At 44.4% G+C, this 21,440-nt stretch overlaps 2 protein-coding genes across 2 annotated transcripts; both read right to left on the bottom strand.

Annotated features, from left to right (window-relative positions):
* Positions 1-719: 719 nt before the first annotated feature.
* Positions 720-2,469, bottom strand: LOC118324016 (calmodulin-binding transcription activator 2). The gene is made up of 3 exons (XM_035656120.1): positions 2,241-2,469; positions 1,973-2,047; positions 720-1,526 (listed from the first exon to the last, which is right to left on the bottom strand). The coding sequence occupies exons 1-3, from the start codon at positions 2,414-2,416 to the stop codon at positions 1,472-1,474; spliced, it is 306 nt and encodes a 101-aa protein (XP_035512013.1). The 5' UTR covers positions 2,417-2,469; the 3' UTR covers positions 720-1,471.
* Positions 2,470-2,498: 29 nt separating this feature from the next.
* Positions 2,499-21,069, bottom strand: fam120c (family with sequence similarity 120C). Its single transcript, XM_035656024.1, has 18 exons — positions 21,008-21,069; positions 20,469-20,514; positions 17,889-18,135; positions 17,708-17,790; positions 16,606-16,734; positions 13,742-13,844; positions 13,536-13,609; positions 12,855-13,129; positions 10,252-10,414; positions 10,074-10,157; positions 9,789-9,960; positions 8,107-8,356; positions 7,266-7,380; positions 5,951-6,166; positions 4,542-4,782; positions 3,842-3,977; positions 2,653-2,716; positions 2,499-2,519 (listed from the first exon to the last, which is right to left on the bottom strand). The coding sequence occupies exons 1-18, from the start codon at positions 21,067-21,069 to the stop codon at positions 2,499-2,501; spliced, it is 2,481 nt and encodes an 826-aa protein (XP_035511917.1).
* Between the last annotated feature and the right edge of the window lie 371 nt (positions 21,070-21,440).

Here is a 21,440-nt window from a genome sequence, read left to right as displayed (position 1 = left end):
TGACTGGTACAGCGGTCAGAACCAGAACCAGGTCCAGTTTAAAGGACGAGCTCCGTCTGCTCCGTGAACTGCTTTACTGTGGGCCGGAGGTCTACAGAACAAAGTATAAACCAGCTTTAGATTAATAAGTTAACAGAGTTGTGTTGTTTTCCACTGTCTTTATTTATTTATTTATTTATTTATTTATTATTGTTTTCTATTTGTACTTTATTTCTTCTTTGTGTTTTGTCCCTCGGTACCAATAAAGTGACCTGGTTCTTGTCTGGTCCAGAGTTCAGGAGAACGGGTCAGAACCACGTCATTACGTCACTGTTTTACATCGTTAGTTGTTTGTTACCAATGGTTATTAGGCTCCTCGTTACATCAGAGTAGGGCCGGGTCGATGACCTCGCCATCCTAACTGACGGGTCGGTGGCACAGAACTCGCTACTCGCTGGATACCCGACAGGCCGGGTTAGGCCAGTGTGCTGGAGATTTTATAAACAACTGGATTTTATTTATTTATCGGATGTTTGTTGTGAAGCACTTTTGTAAACAAGATGATTATTATTATATTATTATTATTGTCTCCTACTGATCTCAAACCGTTACGGTTGAAGCTGCACAATGTTACATTTTTGGAACAGACACGTCTTTTGTTTTGTCAGAGGTCAGAGGTCAGAGGTCAGGCGGTGGGTTCCTTAAGACTCGACCTTACAGTCTGCCGCAGCGCGACACACACACACACACACCACACACACACACACACACACACCACACACTCTCATTACAGTCACATTAACAGTTCATGGCTGTAATAAATTAAAACATCCATAGCTCTATAAAGTCAACATTAGAATATATATATTGTATTTATATATATATGTTTATAGATGTGATTGTGTTTAAATATATTTATAGTAGCTTTGTTAGAATCATGTACATTTTCACGTACACAGTGGCTTACGAACAACCCTCAAACGCAGCGTCCCGTTGACCCTCGACCCCTGACCTTCGCAGGAGGACAGCAGTGAATTGTGGGAGGAGGGGACAGGCTGACGGAGGAGCTCCCGGGCTGGTTGCGCCCCGAGCGCCGCCTCCTAGGAGAGATTGTTTGTCTTCCGAGTCCACAGCTGAACAACCTTTAATGGGGGGTACTTCAGACGGGTATCCCAGCATGCATCTGCAGCTGAAGCTCGGGGTTATCTCAGTGAGAATGTAAACAGTGGTTCAGTGTAGTGTTTAACTGGACGCACTCTGTACTGACAGAGCTCTGAGTGAAGCTCTTAAAGCTGCAGACAGACAGCTACATTCAACCAGGAGAGACAGACAGACAGACAGACAGATATATAGATAGATCCAAAGGAAGAAGAAAAGAGTTGGCATGGGGTAAGGCATCTCTCCGTCACTCTGCTCTTCTCTCAGTCAGTCGTTTGTCTCTCCTCCTCTCTGCTGGTTCCCCCCCAGGAGGAGAAAGAAGGGAGGAGGTGGTTTAAGTGGTCAGTCCTCTCCTCTCCAGCTCCCTCGTCTGCTTCAGCTCTTTAATCCTGCAGAGGAGCAACAACAATCCACGTATTACACTGATTATACGTTATTACTCAACCCAACGGTGGAGAGAGACGCTGCTCTGATCTGGAGACGTTTACCGGCACCAGGAGAGCTCGGGGTTTCATTTAAACTCTACGAGCTCACACTTATACAGAGAGACTGAAGAGGAGGACGATATGTGTCTTACTTTACTGTGAGCTAACTTAACATAGCCCCGATCAACCAAACTCCATTCAGAAAACAAGCATTTTAAAGGTTGTTGAACAAATCAGCGTCATTTAGAGCCGTTTACATTCTTATTTTAGGATCAAACTGCTTATAAACCAGATTAAAGGGACAATATGAGCTTCACTTTCACTGGGAACGCAACATTAGACGAGTCGTTTGATCGACGGTGCTGTTAGTCAGCAGTTTCCATCACAACCACCTGTAGAGCGTGAGTTACCTGTGTCTGCAGCGTCTCAGGAACCTCATGATCTTCCTCGCTGCCTGGTCCTGTTTCTTCGTCAAGAACGACCCCCTGATGGACACAGGATTAATCATCAATACCTGCTGTCAGTGTTTATTGGTATTTATTGAGCAGTCAGCACTGAACTCTTGTTCTTGTTGTACTGTGTCTGTATTACTGTAGTTAACCCGGTCTGTGTGAGCCCTGCTGGAGCAGGAAGCAGACCTGAACCCTCACACTGTGCTACGCTCCCTCCAGCTCTTACTTGATCTTGGGGTTGTGGCTGGCGGCGCCCCTCGGGGCCTGTTTGAGCCTCTCGTACTCCTTGTAGCTGCGGTAGTACTGCTGGATGAGGACCGCCGCACGCCGGCTCTGCTGGAAACGCTTCTGCTCGTAGTAAGACCTGAACTTGGACTGGATCAGGATGGCCGCCTGGGTCATCTTCTTATACAGAGCGTACTGAGGGGGACAGAGGGCACCGTTAGTGACGCCGTTAGAAACAGAAGACGAGAAGAAGAAAGGTTTACGTAATCTGAGTGAGCGGCTAAAATACAATTCAAATGTTCCAGGACAACATCCATTATTTCCAGGATATTTGCTCTTTTTAATCCCTCTCCAGGTTTTCCAGGATGTGTGGGAAACCTGTAGGAGCTTTGTGTCTGCTGCTCGTGTCGTACCTGTGTCCGGTTGGCGGGGGCCTTTTTCACTCCCCTTACTTTCGCTGGAATCTCTTTACCCCTCCTGTGGGGAAGAAACACGAAGATGCATCAGCAGGCCGCAGAATTAAAGCAACATTACGTAACTTTTCTCTAAATAATAACCGTCGCTGTCATTTTGATGCTACACTGTTGGAAAAGGGTGAATGCTGCCTCTTGCAATACGTCACACAGCACCGACTGACACTGATTTTGGTGAAACTGGATCATATTTTATGGAGAAAATGTTTTCTGGTCTTTCTCTGCCTCAACTCTGTGATTTACAGTAAAGTATCTCCTGTTAAATGTAAAGATAGTTAGTCAACTCCAAAATGTCGGAATCTGTTATTCTGTTATTTCAGCAGATATAATTTCTCTCACTGTCGAAAATAGGTTTTTATAATTACACGAGTTAACAGTGTCATCAGGGATTTTCTGAGTCGATACTGACGTTTAAAACAACAATCTGGCAAAACTGATGCAACATAAGAACATTGGACACATATCAGTGGATACCATCTACTTGTCAGTAATTTAAAATGAGTGACCACAGAAACAGGCTGTAGACGTCATCACATCTAAATAAGTTGCTCTAAATCTCTAAATCTAAATCTAAATAACAGGCAGCAAAATAAACCCCATTATAAATGTGGCTCAGACACGATGCTGTGGTAAACCTTCCTCTGCTGGTGTTTTTCTGGCACTGAGTTCAACAAAGACGAGTTCAGTTACTTTCCAGATCTGCAGAATCAAACCGTTTGATTGCCAAACATTCCCACTGGTACAAAGCAGCAGTGCTTTGCAGTCAATACTGATACATAATCAAGTGGAAGGTGTTTCTTCAATGTGCTTTGTTAGCGAGCTGGCGGAGGCTCGTATTCATCTGCAGGTACTGCCGGTAATTGCTCTGCTGCTGAGGCGGAGGAAGTCTTTTTCTTTCTCTTTTCTTTGAGCTTATTGCCTCTGGCCGTAATAAACAACAGCGTGTTTGCCATTGAGGGAACAGATATTAATATTAATGCGTGCTAATGCTAATCACTATGACTAAATGGTGTTTCAGTGTTTCCAGTAGGAACTGTTGTATTAATAATGTATTTTTACAGTTTTGGAAAGCTGGTGGATTAACAGGCCGTCATTAGCTGTCCCGATTAGAGACGGTCGTCGTACTCACCCTCTCCCTGCTCCCACCGACACCACCTGCATGTTGAACCCCCCTCTCCCACGGACTGGTTTGTTTCCAGCCCACTGGCCAACAACCATGCCGGCTATCTCCAGTTTCCCTCCCTGAGGGGGGATGGACTGGATGCCTGCAGAAACACAAGTAACAACTGAGACAGGTTTCTACAGCTTCACCCCCAAACCACCGACCTTTGAACTGTATAGAACAGTGGATCTATTAGAGACCCTTTTATCTTTGCATAACAACAACAGTAGAGAACAACTGATAAACTGTACAATGAACCCAAACAGTGAACACACATTAGCAGATTCTTTTCTGTGAATATTGATCCCAGATGAGTTTTCCTGATATTTTTATGCAGTTCTGTCTGAATTATGGATTTTCTTTAGTTGTTAACAATCCTAAAGAATTAACAGACTTCTTTTTTGTTTTCTTCTCATTGTTCTATCAGCTCTTTGGTTGTTTATCAGAGAGTGAAGGCTCAGTGTGTTCAGCTCTTCAAAGTTAAATCTTAAATAATAATCTCGACTTTAGAAATGAACAAAATCTTCATATATAAGCACGTTTTCCTACAACCCTTAAAATCAAGAAGGCCTCGCCCCCCCGACCCCGAGGTTGTGAGTATGAAATCAGCACAAAGAGGAGAGACACAGTTGTATTGTGCACCGTCCCTGTTTAAGTGTGTCTGTACCTGGGAAGGCTCTGGGTCTGTGCTGCGCAGGGTGATGCGGGTGATGTGGGTGATGATGAGGGGGCATGCCGCCCATGGGGCGAGGTGGGTAGAGTGGAGGCATGGGGTAGAAAGGGGGCACCATGGCGGGGGGCAGGAAGGCAGGAGGTGGCAGAGGAGGGGGAGGAGGAGGAGGGCGGGACAGGTTGATGCCCTCGAGGATTGCCTGACGCATCTTCTCGACCTTGGACACCAGCTCCTCCTGCAGAGAGGAAAGACGACTGTGACTGAGCGGAGAACATCATCAGCTAATAAAACCGATCCATTATCGATCCAGGAGAACACAGGAATCATTTCCAGGATATTCATCAATTTCCAGGAGTTTTCGTGACAGGAAAACCAGTCTGTAAATGTTTTCCAGGACGTGTGTGAATCTAATGTGGAAATTTGGCTGCACAGGATAATTAAAACATTGTAAATTACAACAGAAGCAATAATAAATGAATAACTGACAGTGCAGACAATAGTTCAGGTGTAAAAGGTGTTTCTGAACTGAACAAAGTTATTGCATTTGGATCAAAGACTTTGTGTAAATGTTCTTCGTTGCTGCAGCGACTCTCTCGGAGGCAATTTATGAATTCATTAAACAGGATGAAGAGGATCAGACACAATTTGTCTGGCTTGTTGTTCCACTTGTGTTTCACATACAGTAAACATCCCAGTTGTTTCTGCTCTTTCCCAATAATCTTACTGGTGATCTACATTACTGACGTTTAAAATGTTCTGCTTATAGAAAGCTTTCTACTGTCTCTAAAACAGCCAGCCACCACGGGTCGAGATGTTTGTGGGGAGCCGTCCTGTCGCTGCACGCACACCCTGCAGCTGCAGCCTGGATGCTTCTATTCCCGGACAAAATGCTGAATTAAGTTACACCGAGTGTGGCACATAATCAGATCACGGTTGCTCACAGAAGGATGGAGAAAGGCTGCGCAGGGCTCCAAAACAGGCTCTAAAATATTCTTGCTTCTATCGTATGAATCCAGTTTTCGATTAGATACAGCTGCTGCATTGCTTTTTTAAAAATGATAAATAAGTTATTACTTAAGTATTTAAATTTAGGAAACTCTGTTGACTGTAAGCCATGTAACTGATCTGTCTGGGGTGGGCGTCTCACTGAGCCGGATAGCTAATGGAGGGATGGATAACTGTTACTTAAGAGACACACACACACACAGTGACACACACACACAGTGACACACACACACAGTGACACACACACAGTGACACACACCCACAGTGACACCACACACACTCTCACACAGAAGCACACACACACACCACACACTCTCACACAGAGACACACACACACACACACTCTCACACAGAGAGCACTCTCACAATCTCTCCAACACCTCACTCAAGGTCCGTACCTGCCCCTCGCACAATGTACCAGCAGGGCGGCCCGGTCGCCGGGCGCCCGGGCCAGTTTTGCTCTGGAACAGTTTGCCCGTCAAAAAAGCCCCAGGGACAGCAGTGTTCCCATGGCAACGGCTGCCGCACACATCATTGATGAACAAGCGCTTTGTGTCACGCCAGCCATAAAGAGGGAAGCGAGCTGCACGCCGGCGGGCATCCACCTTCTCCACCCTGACAGACACAGAACGACAAAAATCACAGCTTATTTAAACTGTCGGCGGCTCACAGAGGAGAGGAGGGAGGAGAGAGGAGGGGAGGAGGAGGAGAGAGGAGAGAGGAGGAGGAGGGAGAGGAGGGGAGGAGAGGGAGAGGAGGAGAGAGAGGAGGGAGAGGGAGGGAGAGGAGGAGGAGGAGGAAGTGAAGTTGTGAATCATGAACTCGTGGTATGTGAGCACACACGTACTTCTTCTGTTTGTGACATTTACAATATCAGTCGTCAACCAATGGGGAGGATTTTGTCGTCCTCTCATTTGAAAGCAGAAAAAGGAAACATTGGGTCCAAGGTGCAGAGAACAAAGGGAACTTGCTGAGAGAAGGAGCCCGATGCTGCTGTCGCTCCGTCTTTCTCATTTCCTCCTTTGCTTCCTCTCTGCTCACTGCGGCCACAACAACTCCACACTGTCAGTCTCCCTCCTGACTGTGTGCCGTCCTCATTTATTTATTATTTTTTTTCCTTTCAGGTGTGAAATAAAAGTTTCTGAGTCAGTGTGTAAACCTCAAATTCCACCGGTCACGGGGCGACGCGCTACAGCTCCACGGCGGTCACCGGAGCTGTAGCGCCTGTTAAAGACAATGCTGAAAACTCACTGCGGTGCTGCGGTGCCTCGTAGAAGAAGACCCACTCGGGTAAAGCAGCTCAGAGTAGACAGAACTAGCACAAACAGCACGGAGAATCTGGTACATTTTCAAAATAAAAGTACCCTGTGCAGACTTTGGATTAAATTACATTCATCAACATTGTGGCGACGGGCCGGAGGTCAGTCAGTCAGAGGAGATCTGAAGTAAACAACGTCGGGCAGACAACTCGCTGTGGTGACGGACAGGATGACGGGCACAGTGTGAGGTTGTATTAAAGAAGTACAGACTTTGTGTTCAAAAGGTGTTAAGATGTCCAGCAGCTGTACGGAGTTTCAGGGTGCATTACTAACAAAGGGACTTCATCAGGAAACTAGAAACCAAACGAAAGCTGTGCAGAGACTTGTGTATTCTGTAGAGAAATCCTACACCAATGATAATCCAGTTATTAAAGAGCGAGGAGTGGGGTCTTACCTTGAGCTCCTGTAGCTGGTCGGGTTCGTAGAGCTGACTGGAAACAGCCTGAGCCAGAAAGGCATCTAGCTCATGTCTCTGGAGGATCCTTCCCCCAGGCCACTGCATCATATACCTGAGAGAGAAGAAGGAAACAGAGCTCGCTTCAGAACACGAACACAGAACTACAGTGTACTGATGCTCCACACGTCTGAACTAAAAACAGAAACTCTGTGCCCACACAGCGACTCTCTCAAAGGGCCACAAATAGTGACAGTCAAAGAGAGAAACGGAGAGCCTGATGGAAGCGTCTGGTGGTGGGTTAGCTCTGACTACCAGCTCTACGACACCGAGTGTTGGTCAGTCAGTCTCCCTGTATCCCCCAGACCCTCTGCATCACACGCTGCCTCACTCCCTCAGTCCTCTGTTGCATTTTTAAACTAGAATAGTGCACTCAGTATAGGGTTGGGTGACTGGGCGAATATCTCAGCTATTAGCTCCATCGCCGGCTGTTTCTTTTGGACGATTTTTATCATTTTAATGAGCTAATTCTCTGAAGAACGAGAGCTGCTGTTAATAAAATAACATGGAGCTCAACACAGCCGATGTAACTGTACACACTGTGCAGTGTACCGAGAAAATATGCAGCCTTAAGAGTATTAATTAAGTAGTAATTTTTATTTCCTAAGTGATACTTGTTTTGTCTGTAAAATGTCAGAAAATAAAAGACAAATGCCAATCACTGTTTCCCATCATTTCAGCTGTAGAAGGTCCTGCCTCACACTGTATTAAAGAACAACACACACACACACACACACACACACACACTCTAACGTGTCAGTGGTGCAGAGCGCCGTCCTACCTGAGCACGCAGCACATGAGCAGCAGATGCTGTGGGACCTGTGCTGGGTTGAGGAGGGCTGGGCAGTCAGAGCGTAGGCAGGCCAGGAAGGCCCTGGTTCTCCTGGAGCGGTCCTCGCTGGCACGACCCAACCACAGCCGCCGCAGGTTGGGGCAGGTCCACTCCCGGAAACACAGGGCTGGAACCAGCTCCGGAGTCAGAGCCGACTTGGCTTTACCGCTGCTCCACTCTTTGACAATCACTGGAGGAACTGCGACACGGAGAAAGAGAGTTGGTATGAGAAGCAGGGTTGCCAATCTTTTATCATTTCATCATTTTCTAGGTGTTTTTCTTACAGGACAGCACTTGTCTACAAACAGTTATATCAGCATGCTGAAAAATACCACTACACGTCTGGTAAACCCGCTCTCAGTCTCATCCAGTTTATCAGAATCAGAAATACTTTAATAATCTCAGCGAGAAATTATTTTTGTTACAAACTCCCAACAAATATTAAGAACATGTATAGTTTTATATATTTAATATATATATTAAAGATAAAAAATGTACAGTTAATTAATGTGCAAAAGTGCAAAAAAAATGATTGATTGATTATCCAACCAAGAGTTGAATTTCATACAAAATAGCCACCCAGGTTTACACAGGTTATCTGAGTGAGGGGCTAAAATACAAACTTTTCCAGGAGAACACAGATTATTTCCAGGATATTTGACCATTTTAATCAGTTTCCAGGTGATTCCATAACTGAAAAACTAGTTTCTAAATGTCCAGATTTTCCAGGACCCTGAAAAATGAACATGATTCAGTTTAACTACAGAAAAAGAGACTATGACACAGTGATACAGGGGTTTCAGTGCTGGGCTATATGACTAACACACTCCTCCAAGGCTGCGTACTGTGAGACTGAAGGTCCACTGTGTCTCTCAAACATAGGCAGTTGTGAAAAAGTCTATTAATGTCCTGAAATGCTGCAAACTTTTTCATAAGACGTGCTCCCTCCTCAACCAGCCGTCTGAGTCAGCAGATTAGCCGCTTCTCGTTTGTGAAGAGAACAGAGTTAAAAACACCGAAAGTTAAATGTATTTAACCCGGTCGGTCCAAAGTCTGTGTGAGCTCATGTGTGATTAGAGGAGTCACTGCCCGGAGCGAGTGGGCGCGTTGATGACGTTGCACCGTGAGCTGAGCTGGCTGTTCATACTCCGATCAGTAACAGCCTGCATTAGTCTCTATTAGACTGACTCACACTTCATTTCCTACAGTTAGTTTTGTCATTTTTGGAGCTTTGGTGAGACCGACAACCTCCTGCTGCGTGCGTATGTGTGAAAGGACACAGTTTGGGGTTCACATGTGAAAACAGCTTTACTTCATTAAGGCTTAAGGCAGTCAGAGGAAGTGAAAGAGTCCTGCTCACAGTTATTAAACCCTAGCAGACTACAGAGCGTTTCTCCTGCCGGGCTGCTGACGGCTCGACTGGACGAGATAAACAAAAGGTTTCCCTAAAATTAGCTAACTGACACACATAATCTAAATTTAAAACACAAACACTGTTCTTGAAGTTGCCCAGGGGGACAATATTTCAGAGCTCAGGTAATAAAAAGACTCAACCCCCAACTAAGAGATCAAAGTATCTGTGTAGTTACAGTTTAGTCTCCCATACTGCCCTCCTTTAGTCCTGGACCTACCTTCCAGAGGAGCCCTCTTGCGGAGAGCGAGTCTCTCCAGGCGGCGGTGTGTTTCAGCCAGGCTGAAGAGGACGCCGTACGCGTACTGTCTGGCAGCACGGAACAGCAGAGAGGCAGGCGGCAGCTCAGAGTTACACTCATCCTCTATACACACTGGCATCTTCATCTCTCCCTGAGGAAGCACAGAGCGAGAGGAGATTAAAGGGAGGACCGGGAGCTCTGACGTGGTCGGTATTTTTATAACCGTCGTTTAACTAAAAAAAAAAAGATAGAAAACGGTTGTACCTTGGTCAATATGTGGAAAATCTGGGGGTACATCAGTCCTCTTCTGTGTCTGTGCTCGGCTACACGAAGAACCTCAGCACTGACCTGAAAGGAAAACACATGGTGACAACTGTTCCCCGACCGACGGCCGCACTGCGTCGTCTTTTCTTTTTGATAGACTTCTCTCACGGACACACACCTGAGGCAAAGGGGGTGTGGTTATGTCCATGTGACTCCGCGTCGCCATAGACAACAGTGAGGGAATGTTTGACCCGCTCCCGTTGCCTTGGGAACCGTCTCCAGAGGCCGAGCCCCCCCTTCCAGCAGGATCCTCCCACCGGGAGGGCTTCTCCGTCAAATGGCTGAGAGAAAGGGATCATGGGAGAGCGTGTGTTAGTGATGGATCGATTATCAGATCAGATATTCAGCATTTATCCAACAACCAGAATCTGTACTATTTCCTCCGTTAGAGACAAAATAATTGAATTTAAAAATGCTTTGGCTCCACACGAACACATCATTATTCATTAGTTGATTTAAGATCTAAGTAACTACCAACTACAGCATCAAATAAATGTAGTGGAGTAATTAAAGTACAATATTTGCTTCCAAAATGTAGTAGAGTGGAAGAATAAAGTAAAATAAGATGGAAATACTCAAGTACTAAATTGTACTTAATTACAGTACTTGAGTAAATGAACTTAGTTACACTCCCAAACACTGCTTCTTCTAACTTTTTTACTACACATACTATTTTCCAGGTTATTGGTTCCTTGATTACTAAACTAATATCGGCAACGTCTTTAGACGACAAAATATCAAAGATAAAAGCATCTCTAGTTGTGTTGGAGGCTCACTTTGCAGTAGCAGCAAACCAATCAGAAACTTTAAAACACAACAAGTCCAAAGTGTCCACATTCAGACTTCTAAACCTTATTTTTTTGGGAAACTGTTGGGTCAACAAAACATGCAAGGAGCGAAAAACTCCCAAATCCCACGTGTATCCTCAGTGGACAGTTTTCACTGCAGCTCCATCCTCCTCCTAACCCCGGAGCTCTAAACTGTAGCTGGGCTACTTTACACAAAGTCAACAAGTGTAACTGATGTACAGTTGCTATGGATGCACTGCATTGTGGGAAGGAGTCCAACTACATTTACCTAAATATAAATTAAATGAAACATTAACTACATTTGGCACCCGATTTTAACAAGCTACTTCATCCAAACACTGGAGGTCCCGGTTCAAAAGTATTACGCTTACAAGCTGAAATTATTGATACGATGAGATGATCTGATGAGATTATAATTAAAGTTTAACAGAAACAGTCCCTGCTGTACGTCAGTGTTACAGAGTCGAGGTTCTTCCCTCACAAACAATCTCTGACTGAGAGCTTACAGACAACAGACAAGTTCCTTTCCCCTCAGAGATCATCTGACAGCTGATTGGACATTGTGACTTCTGAACTGGTGACAGTGACGGTCGGTGTCGCTGCTACCTGAAATTTACTGTATGGCTGTTTGCTAATAAGAATGAAAGGAGAGAGAGAGAACACATTTCTGAGCCCTAGAGGTTAGAAAAATCTCTTTATTTTGCCATTATGGGTGTCAGAGCGCCCTTAATTCCCTCTCATATATGCAGTGAAATGCTATACAGGTTGACTTCAGGCAGGTTTATTTCAGCTGAAACCAAACTCACAGATTTAGGAACTGGTTACTGCAGACCAACAATATAAATAAAAGAGGCAGTGCTCAGTCGATGTATGACTTGCATTTATTTATCACTGCATTTATTCACTGTGGTTCAGCTGCACTCGTGTGCCTTCATGTCTCGGTGAGAGTGGGTTGTGTTGGTGAAGAGGGACTTGATACTGATTGGACCTACGGAAATAACTCAACAGATGTAACAATGGAGATTTACATGATGGATGATACAACAGTAAGAAATAGGTGCAGTATGTCAAACCTCAGAACAGGAACATGTGTAGTTTCTTATTTATTCATTTATTCTTCTTGTTGTTTTCTCTCGAGTGTTCAAATATCTCGCTGCAATGAGATTCACCTTTCCCTCTCTGTATATGGTTACGTTACGTCTCTTTTTTCAAAGCTATCCCCTGAAAGGAAAGACTGCAGATCCAATCCAAATCACAATAAGGCTGAGAGATAATATCTCTGGTACTCCTGTCGGTTTGTTTATTATTATTCAGGGCTTTGAAACCTTTTTCCTACTGCTTATATATTCATTTGTGTTGTTATTATGGATGTAATCACTTTGCTTATTGCAGCTCTTAAAAACGATGATGACATTAATGTGTTAAATTTAGATTTGTACCCTGTTGAAAGGGTTACGGGAACGTTTCTGGGTTCACATTAAAGGTTTTCAGACACCAACAGGTTAAATTTACGTAGCAGGCTGCTTGTCCGAAAGAGATTTCTCTCTCATATTTCTGCAAGCTTTCTGTCCTGTTACTGTGCAACAGCACTGAAGACGCAGCAACATACCGCGGCACAAAAAAAGACACCCAGAAATATACTGCACTTTAAAAAAAAAAAAGCCACAAATAAATCTTCTAGTGCTTTTTAAAAGTCAATTACCATTTTCCTTACGGGCACTACTGTTGTAAAGCTGCTGCTGTGAAAGCTGAGCTCTCCTTGTGATTAGTCCAAACATGTGTTATGTAAAGTGCTTTGCTCCACCTAAAATGCCAAAGTCCCATTTTCACTTAAATCTAATTAGGGAGCTAACAGTCAGCTAAAGCCCGAGCGGCGTAAACACGACCTTTTCCCACTCGCTGCGTCTCTTACTTTGCGTTGCTGTCGTTGGGTTCGTCTCCATCTGATGACGAGGAAGGAGACGGAGAGGGACCAGACTGGGTGCTGGTGTGATGATTGGGTAATCGACTTCCCCCCTGAGTGGAATCATACGGAGCCGACCAATCGGAGAAGCCCATCTTGTTCGTCAGCGAGTCGTTGCAGTCTTGGGACGATGGCGGCGGGTTCTGGAACAGAGGGATGGAGCCAGGTCCATATGGGGCATTTTGATAGGGTGGCTTTAACCCTGGAACCTGGGGAGGAGGGAACTGTGGTTGGACAGAGGGGAGAGGAGAGGAGGAAGTAAAGAATAATGGAAGACGAGGAGAAGAGAAAGAGCACAGGAGGGAGAGAGAGAGAGAGAGGGGAGGGAGAGAGGGAGGAAGATGTCTCAGGGAGGACGGGAAACTAACACTGGCCTATTTCATTTCAGATCAAACTAGAAGCATCTAATAAAGGCTGGTGGCAGATCTGGGATGGAAAGGACTGCACCCTCCCTCCCTCTCTCCCTCCCTCCCTTTTCCCCTAAATGAGCACATGCCACAAAGGGATTTCAAAAGAGCAAAAAAACTTAATCCACTCTCCTACATGTACATTCACGCAGAGCAGAGAACAAAATCACACGCACACAAACAGGATGAAGGATTAAAAAAATAAAATAGATAAGGAATCTACCTGATTCTTTCCCGGCTGCATCGGTCCCATGTGGCCAGGTGGTCCCCCAAATGGATTGGGTCCAAACCCAGGTACTAAAGCAGGGAGAGACAAACAAATCGAGGATGTAAATTAACTTTCCCCCCCACATAATACATATTTAGTAAGCCAGGAATGATTACATAATGTTTGGTAGTATTTTATTTTTTCTGAGCAGTTTTACTCACAGATGAAAGAGGAGGGCCCCATGTTGGGCGAGCGTGGTTTGGAGGCAGCTGAGAAATACTCCACAGCTTTCTTGAATCGCTCCACCTTGTCCTCCATCCGTGACTGGAGACAAAAGGGAACAGCAGCAACAGTTACAGACGACACTGTATACCGTATTTTGTTGATGTTGACTCAATCTGTGGTTCCCAATCTGGGGTCGGGACCCCCATTACGGGTCGCCAACGCTTCTCACAGGGCGTGGAGATTTGAATTTCTCAAATTTCTCAAAACCTTATTTGGTTCACTTCTGTGGACGAAAAGTAAAAAAAAAAGAACTATTAAGTATTTGTGGTTGTTAAAAATGATAAAAATAACATAATACAGACAGAATCGTATAAAAAAATTGTGCCTAAACAGGAAATAATCTGCTCAAAATGAACGAGTTCACCGTTTGAATTCATTGTACAGTTTTAAATATAATATGAAATATCCATAAAAAATGTCAGTCAGTTCCTAAATGATAGAAAAGGTTTTTTAAAGGTAAAAGGTTGGGAACCGCTGGGCTAAAAGATACAGAACATACTGACTTCATCTTCAAAAACTGCTGAATCACACAAATGTTATAAACTATACTAACTGTTCGGCTGTATAACTCCACCTGGCCAACAACCACACTCACCACTCCACTGCGAGTGCAACAAAACGCCAATAAGAGTCATTTATTAATGTAATCCGCACAAAAGACGTTGACGGGAAATAAACACTCAGCAGATTACAGCTCATTCAGGTAAAGGCTGAACAAACACTGCAGGACGCGTTTAAAGAGAGAGAGAGAGAAACTCCCTCCAGACATCGACGAGAGCAAAAAATATTAAAGACGGAGTTCATTTCTAGCCTTCTTTGTTATTTTGTAGAAAGCTCAAAAAATTAAAAACATTAAAGGAACATTAAGGAACAGCTTGGACAGGGTTCCAGGACCTTTCCAGGACTTTTCCAGGACCTTTCCAGGAGTTTTTCTTGACAATACGGGACAGCACTTGCTTACAAACGGTCATATAATCAACGGTTTCAGGTAAAACTGACTCCAGTAATTTAAGAAGTAGTAAGTAGTAACACTTCAAATCAAGTAGGATTAATTTTATTTCACAGAAAATTCACCTTTTAGTAAAGAAGTAAAGGAAAGTGTTCATTGCACATAGAATTAACATCAGTGTGTGTGTATTTATCAGTCACAGCCACAGGAAATGTAACGCTGTACGCATGTAGAAAGTAGAATTTCACTCACATTCAATGTCAGAAAGAACTAAATAATCAAACTAAATACTCGGCTTACATATTACATCTGAGAGAGGGGCTAAAATACAATAACTCCCAGGACAACACAGATTATTTCCAGGATATTTGGTCATTTTAATCGATTTCGAGGTGGTTCTATAACTTAAAACTAGTCTATATTCCAGGTTTTCCAGGCGGTTTGTGTCTTAATCCAATGCAGAGCAGGATTTTAGGTTCAGCTCACCAGATCAAACAAACACCACAACAGGACAAATGAGCTGGGAAAGGGTCAGTGAACGTCTGGTAGCAGTGACAGGACGTATATAAATAGACTCGATAGGAATAAGGACGCTGATTTGATAAAACGCTGAACTCCAACTTTACTTCTTCAATCAGAGACACTGAAATAACTGCAGACCAGATTTCTGTTCACATACATTAGTAAACACGTCTTTCATGTGTGCTCACTGTAAACACTGCTCCCTGTGAAGAACTGAAACTAGATGATCCTGTAAAGCACATAGATTTATAGAAGGTGTGGTGTAATTCTATGGTTCAGCACCAATGTGTGAGGAAGTGCTCGTGCTGACTCAGGTCTTGTGTCAACAGTGATGACCTACTTAACCATCAGCGGCCGTCTGCCTGTGAGGTCAGAAATAACTTAGAAGCATGTTCATTTTCACATTTTGAGGGTTCGTACGACTTTGAGCATTTCTTCCAGCACTTTGAAGACACATAAACAAAAGATTTCGACTCTCAAAGCTTTTATCATCAGTTAAATACAGTGAAAAATATAGTTTACTGTATTCTTTTATACCCACAATCAATGTATATAACGCCACACAGCTGTTCTTAATTACTTTCATTATGATTATTATCAAATAGGATTATTTAATTTCCAGCGTAAAGGACCAACGGAGGACTTATCGTGCTATAAATGACAAGTGAACACGCCAGGAGACAACAATTAAAATATTTACGTGATTTTTGGTTTATACGAGTGATAAAAAAAGATTATGCTAAAAAAAAAAATTTCTATCACTGATTAATTGCAATAATTTCTACCAATTTCATAATTTAAGACGTCATTATTAATTCAACATTTCCTGCAGCATTGTGCCCCCAAACCACTGAAATGATTTTATTGTGAAAGATCAGAAAACAGAGGCAGAGAAGCGTTTTACTTTACATCTAAATTCAAGCATATTCTCAACAACAACAACAACAACAACAACAACAACAACATTAAGATCCAGACGTCTGATGACTGAAATCCTTCACCCGGATAAAATATAGAGTTTGTGCGATCAGCCGGTTACACGTTGATAATCTCACCAGCTGACACCAGAAATACTAGTCGGTTAAACTAGTTATTTATTTATTTATTGACGTACATTGCTGATTAATTGTGTCTTTAACAGCCAGAAGTTAAAGCCGTAACATCTGAAGTCTAGCAGCTGATTTCTCACATATGTTAGAGACACACAGCTCTAGTGTTTATGGACATTTTAATGCTGAAATGTTCCATATTAAAGCTTTAAACTCAATAAAGAGGACAAAAGTCAGCAGTAATAATCACTGAAGGGGGGGGGGTGCAGACGTGACCTACCTGTGACTGTTTGAAGACATCTCTGGCGATGGCGTCGAGGTTTCCCAGGTCTTTGATGGAGGAGACGTACTCGGAGACGGCCTTGATCACCACCTCGCAGGGCGGCAGCACCAACTGATGGGCTCGCACCTGAGACAGCAACAGAACAACGCCTTTAATCCACATACCCCCCCCAGGAGAGAGCCACATGGAGATATTATCTGTATTATTTATCATTTATTTAATGGGAGTAAACAAAAACAAATGACTAGTTGTCGTACAGCTGTGTTACTAGACGGCTGATCAATCAGACGCGAGATAAAAAGGAAAGGCAGGAGGTTATGTTGCCTTGAAACAGCATTAAGGCCCAACAGATGGACCGGATCACTCAAATTACAAGTTGTTGTTGTTCCATTAACTAATATAACGTTACAGAAGGCGTCTGTGCTACATTTGGCGTTCAACCAAACACGTTTAATCAGACCTATCAGACAAACTCGTTACAATTTTTGGGAATTTTGTTTAGGTCTCAATAGTGAGTTTAATTCAGAGACATTTTGGTTAGTATTCCCTTGCAGCCGATATTAAAACACTTAGAGATAACGCTGAGAAGACGCCTTCACTTCAGGCTGTCTCGCCTAATACGCTGCGTCTGATTCTGTTCTGGTCTGTAATCTGTCTCATTAGGCAGGAGAGGAAAGACTAAATCCCCTCTTGTTGCAGGCCATTACTCAAAGTCTGCATTTTATAGGAACGGATCAAAGCTCAACATTTAAATACTCTATATATTGCAGAGTTCACGTAAGGCGAAGGACTTCTGCTGGAGCGGTTCTGCTGTCATCAGTAAGCACAATTACACACAACGCCGGCCAGCCGTGAAAGTGGCGTTTTCATATATCACACCACCTCCGAGTCTGTTGTCACACAATACCACGAACACACGCAGCAACCAAACAGGATTCAGCCTCAATATGTCAATGAACACCAGTCCATCTCATTACTATTTCACCCTTTAACTAAACTAAACCTGTCAGAAATAACTTTACCTGTGTCATATAAGCCTGATAACAGCATTACATGATTATTACAGCTGGTATTTCATAAGAGCGCTGTGGTTTGGTACCTTGAGAGAAGCTAGTGGGTGTTCTGGTCCCAGCAGACTCCAGTGGAAGGCAGCCAGGTCCTCATCAGGCAGAATATGATTTCCTGCAAGAGAGAAACTCTGTATCAGTGAAGTACAGCGCGCAGGTAGGGCTGCGTGTTTCAGTGCGAAGGAGAAACGTGTTTGTGTGCTGCTTCCTCACCCAGCAGAGCAGCGAAGCATGGCAGGTGCTGTGTCTTGAGCCCGAGCTGCCTGGCGGCCTCAGACAGCAGGTACTGGTGCGTGGTCAGGTTCTTGCCGTTCCAGCTCAGTTTGAGCGCGTGTGAGGAGAAGTAAGCGGGAACGTTGCAGAGGGCAAACTCAGAATCCTGAGCGATCAGGCCGGCGAATCCAAAGTCCCTGTAGAGAGACAGCACTTCCTGGTGGTGGTCCTCCAGCGTCTGTACAACCTGTGGACGCAGAGGACAAACTGAGTGAGACATGAGGATAAAAACATCCTGCTGGGAGGAGCCGGTTCTCCACGTGTCAGATTCAGATTTTACTGTCATGTGTCACGTAAAAGCAGCTCAGTAGTTTAGATCTGCAACGATTAATGATTCAGCAGTTGTTGTTATTGTTGTTTGAGTCACTTTGAAACAACTAATTAGGGAAACAACTACCAGATCAATTGTTTCTGTATAATCACACAAACACCAACAACAGACGAGCAGCGACACTCGACACACTTCATATACCAACAAGAAGTCTTCATCTCCACGACCCGTTAACACTATTAAACTGTTCAATGGCAGAAAGACAACAAGTGGAATGAACCAATCAGCAACTAATGACTGCTGGTGATGGAGGGAGAGAGAGAGAGAGAGAGAAGAGACGAGAGAGCAGAGCAGAAGAGCAGAGAGGAGATGAGCAGACCAGACCAGAGGACAGACAGAGAGAGAGCGAAGGACAGCAAGAGAAGAGAGAAGCAACGAGGGAGAGAGAGGAGACAAGAGAAAGGAGAGAGAGAGAGAGACAAGAGAACGAGAGAGAGAACGGCAGACAGAGGAAGAGAAGAGGCGAGAGAGAGAATAGGATTGTTACACCACTTCAGTCGTTAATAGGCTGTGCACAACAACACTATATCTAACCTTCAGCAAATCTCACATTAATGTATGTCTGCCCATGTACATTTAATCTATTTCACATGTGTTTTACTGTTCATCTCTAATGTATTTACTGTATTTTAATGTATCTGTACTGTATTTAAATGTATTTAGGTTTTACTGTATTTAATGTATTCTTATTCGTATTTAACTTATTTATTGATATTTAATTGTATTTAATTTGCTGGATAATCAATCTGCTCATTTCAGATGAATGAAATATGCCGGTCGGGCAGTTTGACTCCTGAGTGAAACTGTTAGTTCTTCTTCTTCTTGTCACCCAATAATCAAACTAACTAACCTTCCAGCCGTAACAGAACAAACAGAGGAGGGTAAGAACCAGGACTGTTGTTCAGCAGGCAGAGGCTGTTGAACTGTGGAGGGGGAGGACCTTCTTCTACTCCAGCGAGCGACCATGTGATCAACGGGGGATCAAAGGTGCAGCCGACAGGAGGGAAACGCTTACGGCAGCCTCCAAATCATTATTGACTCAATGTTCCTGTTGGATCCTAAGAAGAGACTGCCTTTAATTCACATTACTGTATTTTTAAATACACAGCCAGCAAATAGTCATGGAGTGGATAATTCTCCCCCCACCGACCGACTGACAATGGAACCAAATAACCATTATAAATGCCCCACTGTCAGGTACGGGCTATAAATACACTCAGCAGGTCAACAATGTAACGACAGCTTCAGTGAGTTCAGCTTATGTAATAATATACTGTAATAATATGAAAAGGTTTACATATATTATTACATATATGTATAATATAATTAAAAATATATTACATATATATTACGATATATGTATAATAATGATGTAATCCAATAATATTACTTATTATAATACATTTATATTACATAATATGAAAATACAGATGTACTTATAGCATGAGAGTAATATGAACAGCTGTACACACCTACCTCGATGTTCGTATACTCACGTTTCTAACTCTTCCCAATGATCGTTTCCATCCAGCAGCGTGATCTCTATACTCCAAAATAACATCTGTTACACTGGATCCTCCTTACAGACCAGCACAGACAGACAGACAGCCTACAGACAGACAGCTACAGACAGACAGACAGCTACAGACAGCTACCAGACCAGACAGACACAGCTACAGACAGCCTACAGGACGACCAGACAACGCTACAGCGCAGGTACAGACCACGACAGACAGCGCACAGACAGCTTACACGACAGACAGCTACAGACAGACACACAGTTACCCCGCACGCGCTACGACAGCTACACAGCGACAGACACTACAGACAGCTACAGACAGACGACAGCCAGCTACCAACCCAGACAGCTAGCAGACAGGACAGCACAGCTACAGACAGACCAGCTAGAGACCAGACTAGCTACAACAGCCTAAGACACTACACCACAGACCAGCTACAGACCAGCTACCAGACAGACACGCTTCCTACACCGCGTTTTGGTGCTGCAGATTAGTCACTTAATACACAGATAAATTCAACAATCCATCTTGCCATTATTCGTGACACGTGAATTATAATTAATGTTCAGCCTGATGAAATAATCAGTAAGCGAGTGACATCTGTAGTTAAAACATGTTACATTAGAGGGGCAATCCATCTGCAGCAGCCCCTCCACTGCCATCTTGTACCAGAAACTCCTGACCCCCACATTCGTGGATGCTGGGCATGTAGATACTACAGACCAACCACAATAACACAACACAACACCAATAACACACCAACACCACCCCCAATAAAAACACAACACCACACACCACAAAATAAAACAACCACCAACACCCCCACAATAAAAAACCACCACACCCCCACAATGAAACAAACCAACACCCCCACGGAATAAACAACACCAACACCCCCACAATAACAAACCAACACCCCACAATAAACACCACCCCAATAAAACAACCAACACCCACAATAAAACAACACCGAACCCCCCCCACAATAAACACAACCACACCACAATAAACAACACCACACCGCACCATGAAAAAAACACCACCACAACTAAAGACACAACCAACCCCAACAATAAAAAAACCCAACACCCCCAATAAAACAAACACACCCCCACAATAAACACAACACCAACACCACAGATAAAACAACACCAACCCCAACAATAAACCCAACACCAACCCCCACAATAAAACAACTGAAGCCTCACCGCATCAGCGGAAATGGCGCGAGGCGGCGCAGGCTGAGGCAGGCCGGGGCGGACAGGAACATCGCCCGGGGGGAGCCGGGTGGCCTTGGCTCCGGACGTGTTGACGATCAGCTGCGCGTCTGTCGCCTGGCCTTCGAGCCCCGCCGCGCCCCACTCGGCGCCAGCGCTCCTTCCCCAGGCGTGCGTTGACACAACCACGACAGCTCCAGGCCGCCCCTGGTACAGGCCAGGCCTGCGCAGCGCGGCCAGGTAGCCCCCAGCAACGGCGGTTCATCCGCGCCGCAACACCCCAGTCCGTCTGGTAGCGCCGTACGCAGCCGCTGCAGGCCGGGAGTCAGCGTCGATTGAGGATCCGTGCGGGCGGCGGCGGGGAGCATGGGCCGGGGTGATGTGTGGTGTGCGGGTGGTGGTGTGGTGGTGGGGGGCTGGCCGG

Source organism: Morone saxatilis, unplaced genomic scaffold, assembly GCF_004916995.1.
Source record: "Morone saxatilis isolate NCDOM2014 unplaced genomic scaffold, NCSU_SB_2.0 Contig15, whole genome shotgun sequence".
NCBI classification, from domain to species: Eukaryota; Metazoa; Chordata; class Actinopteri; family Moronidae; genus Morone; species Morone saxatilis.
This window is presented reverse-complemented; position numbering and strand designations above follow the sequence as displayed.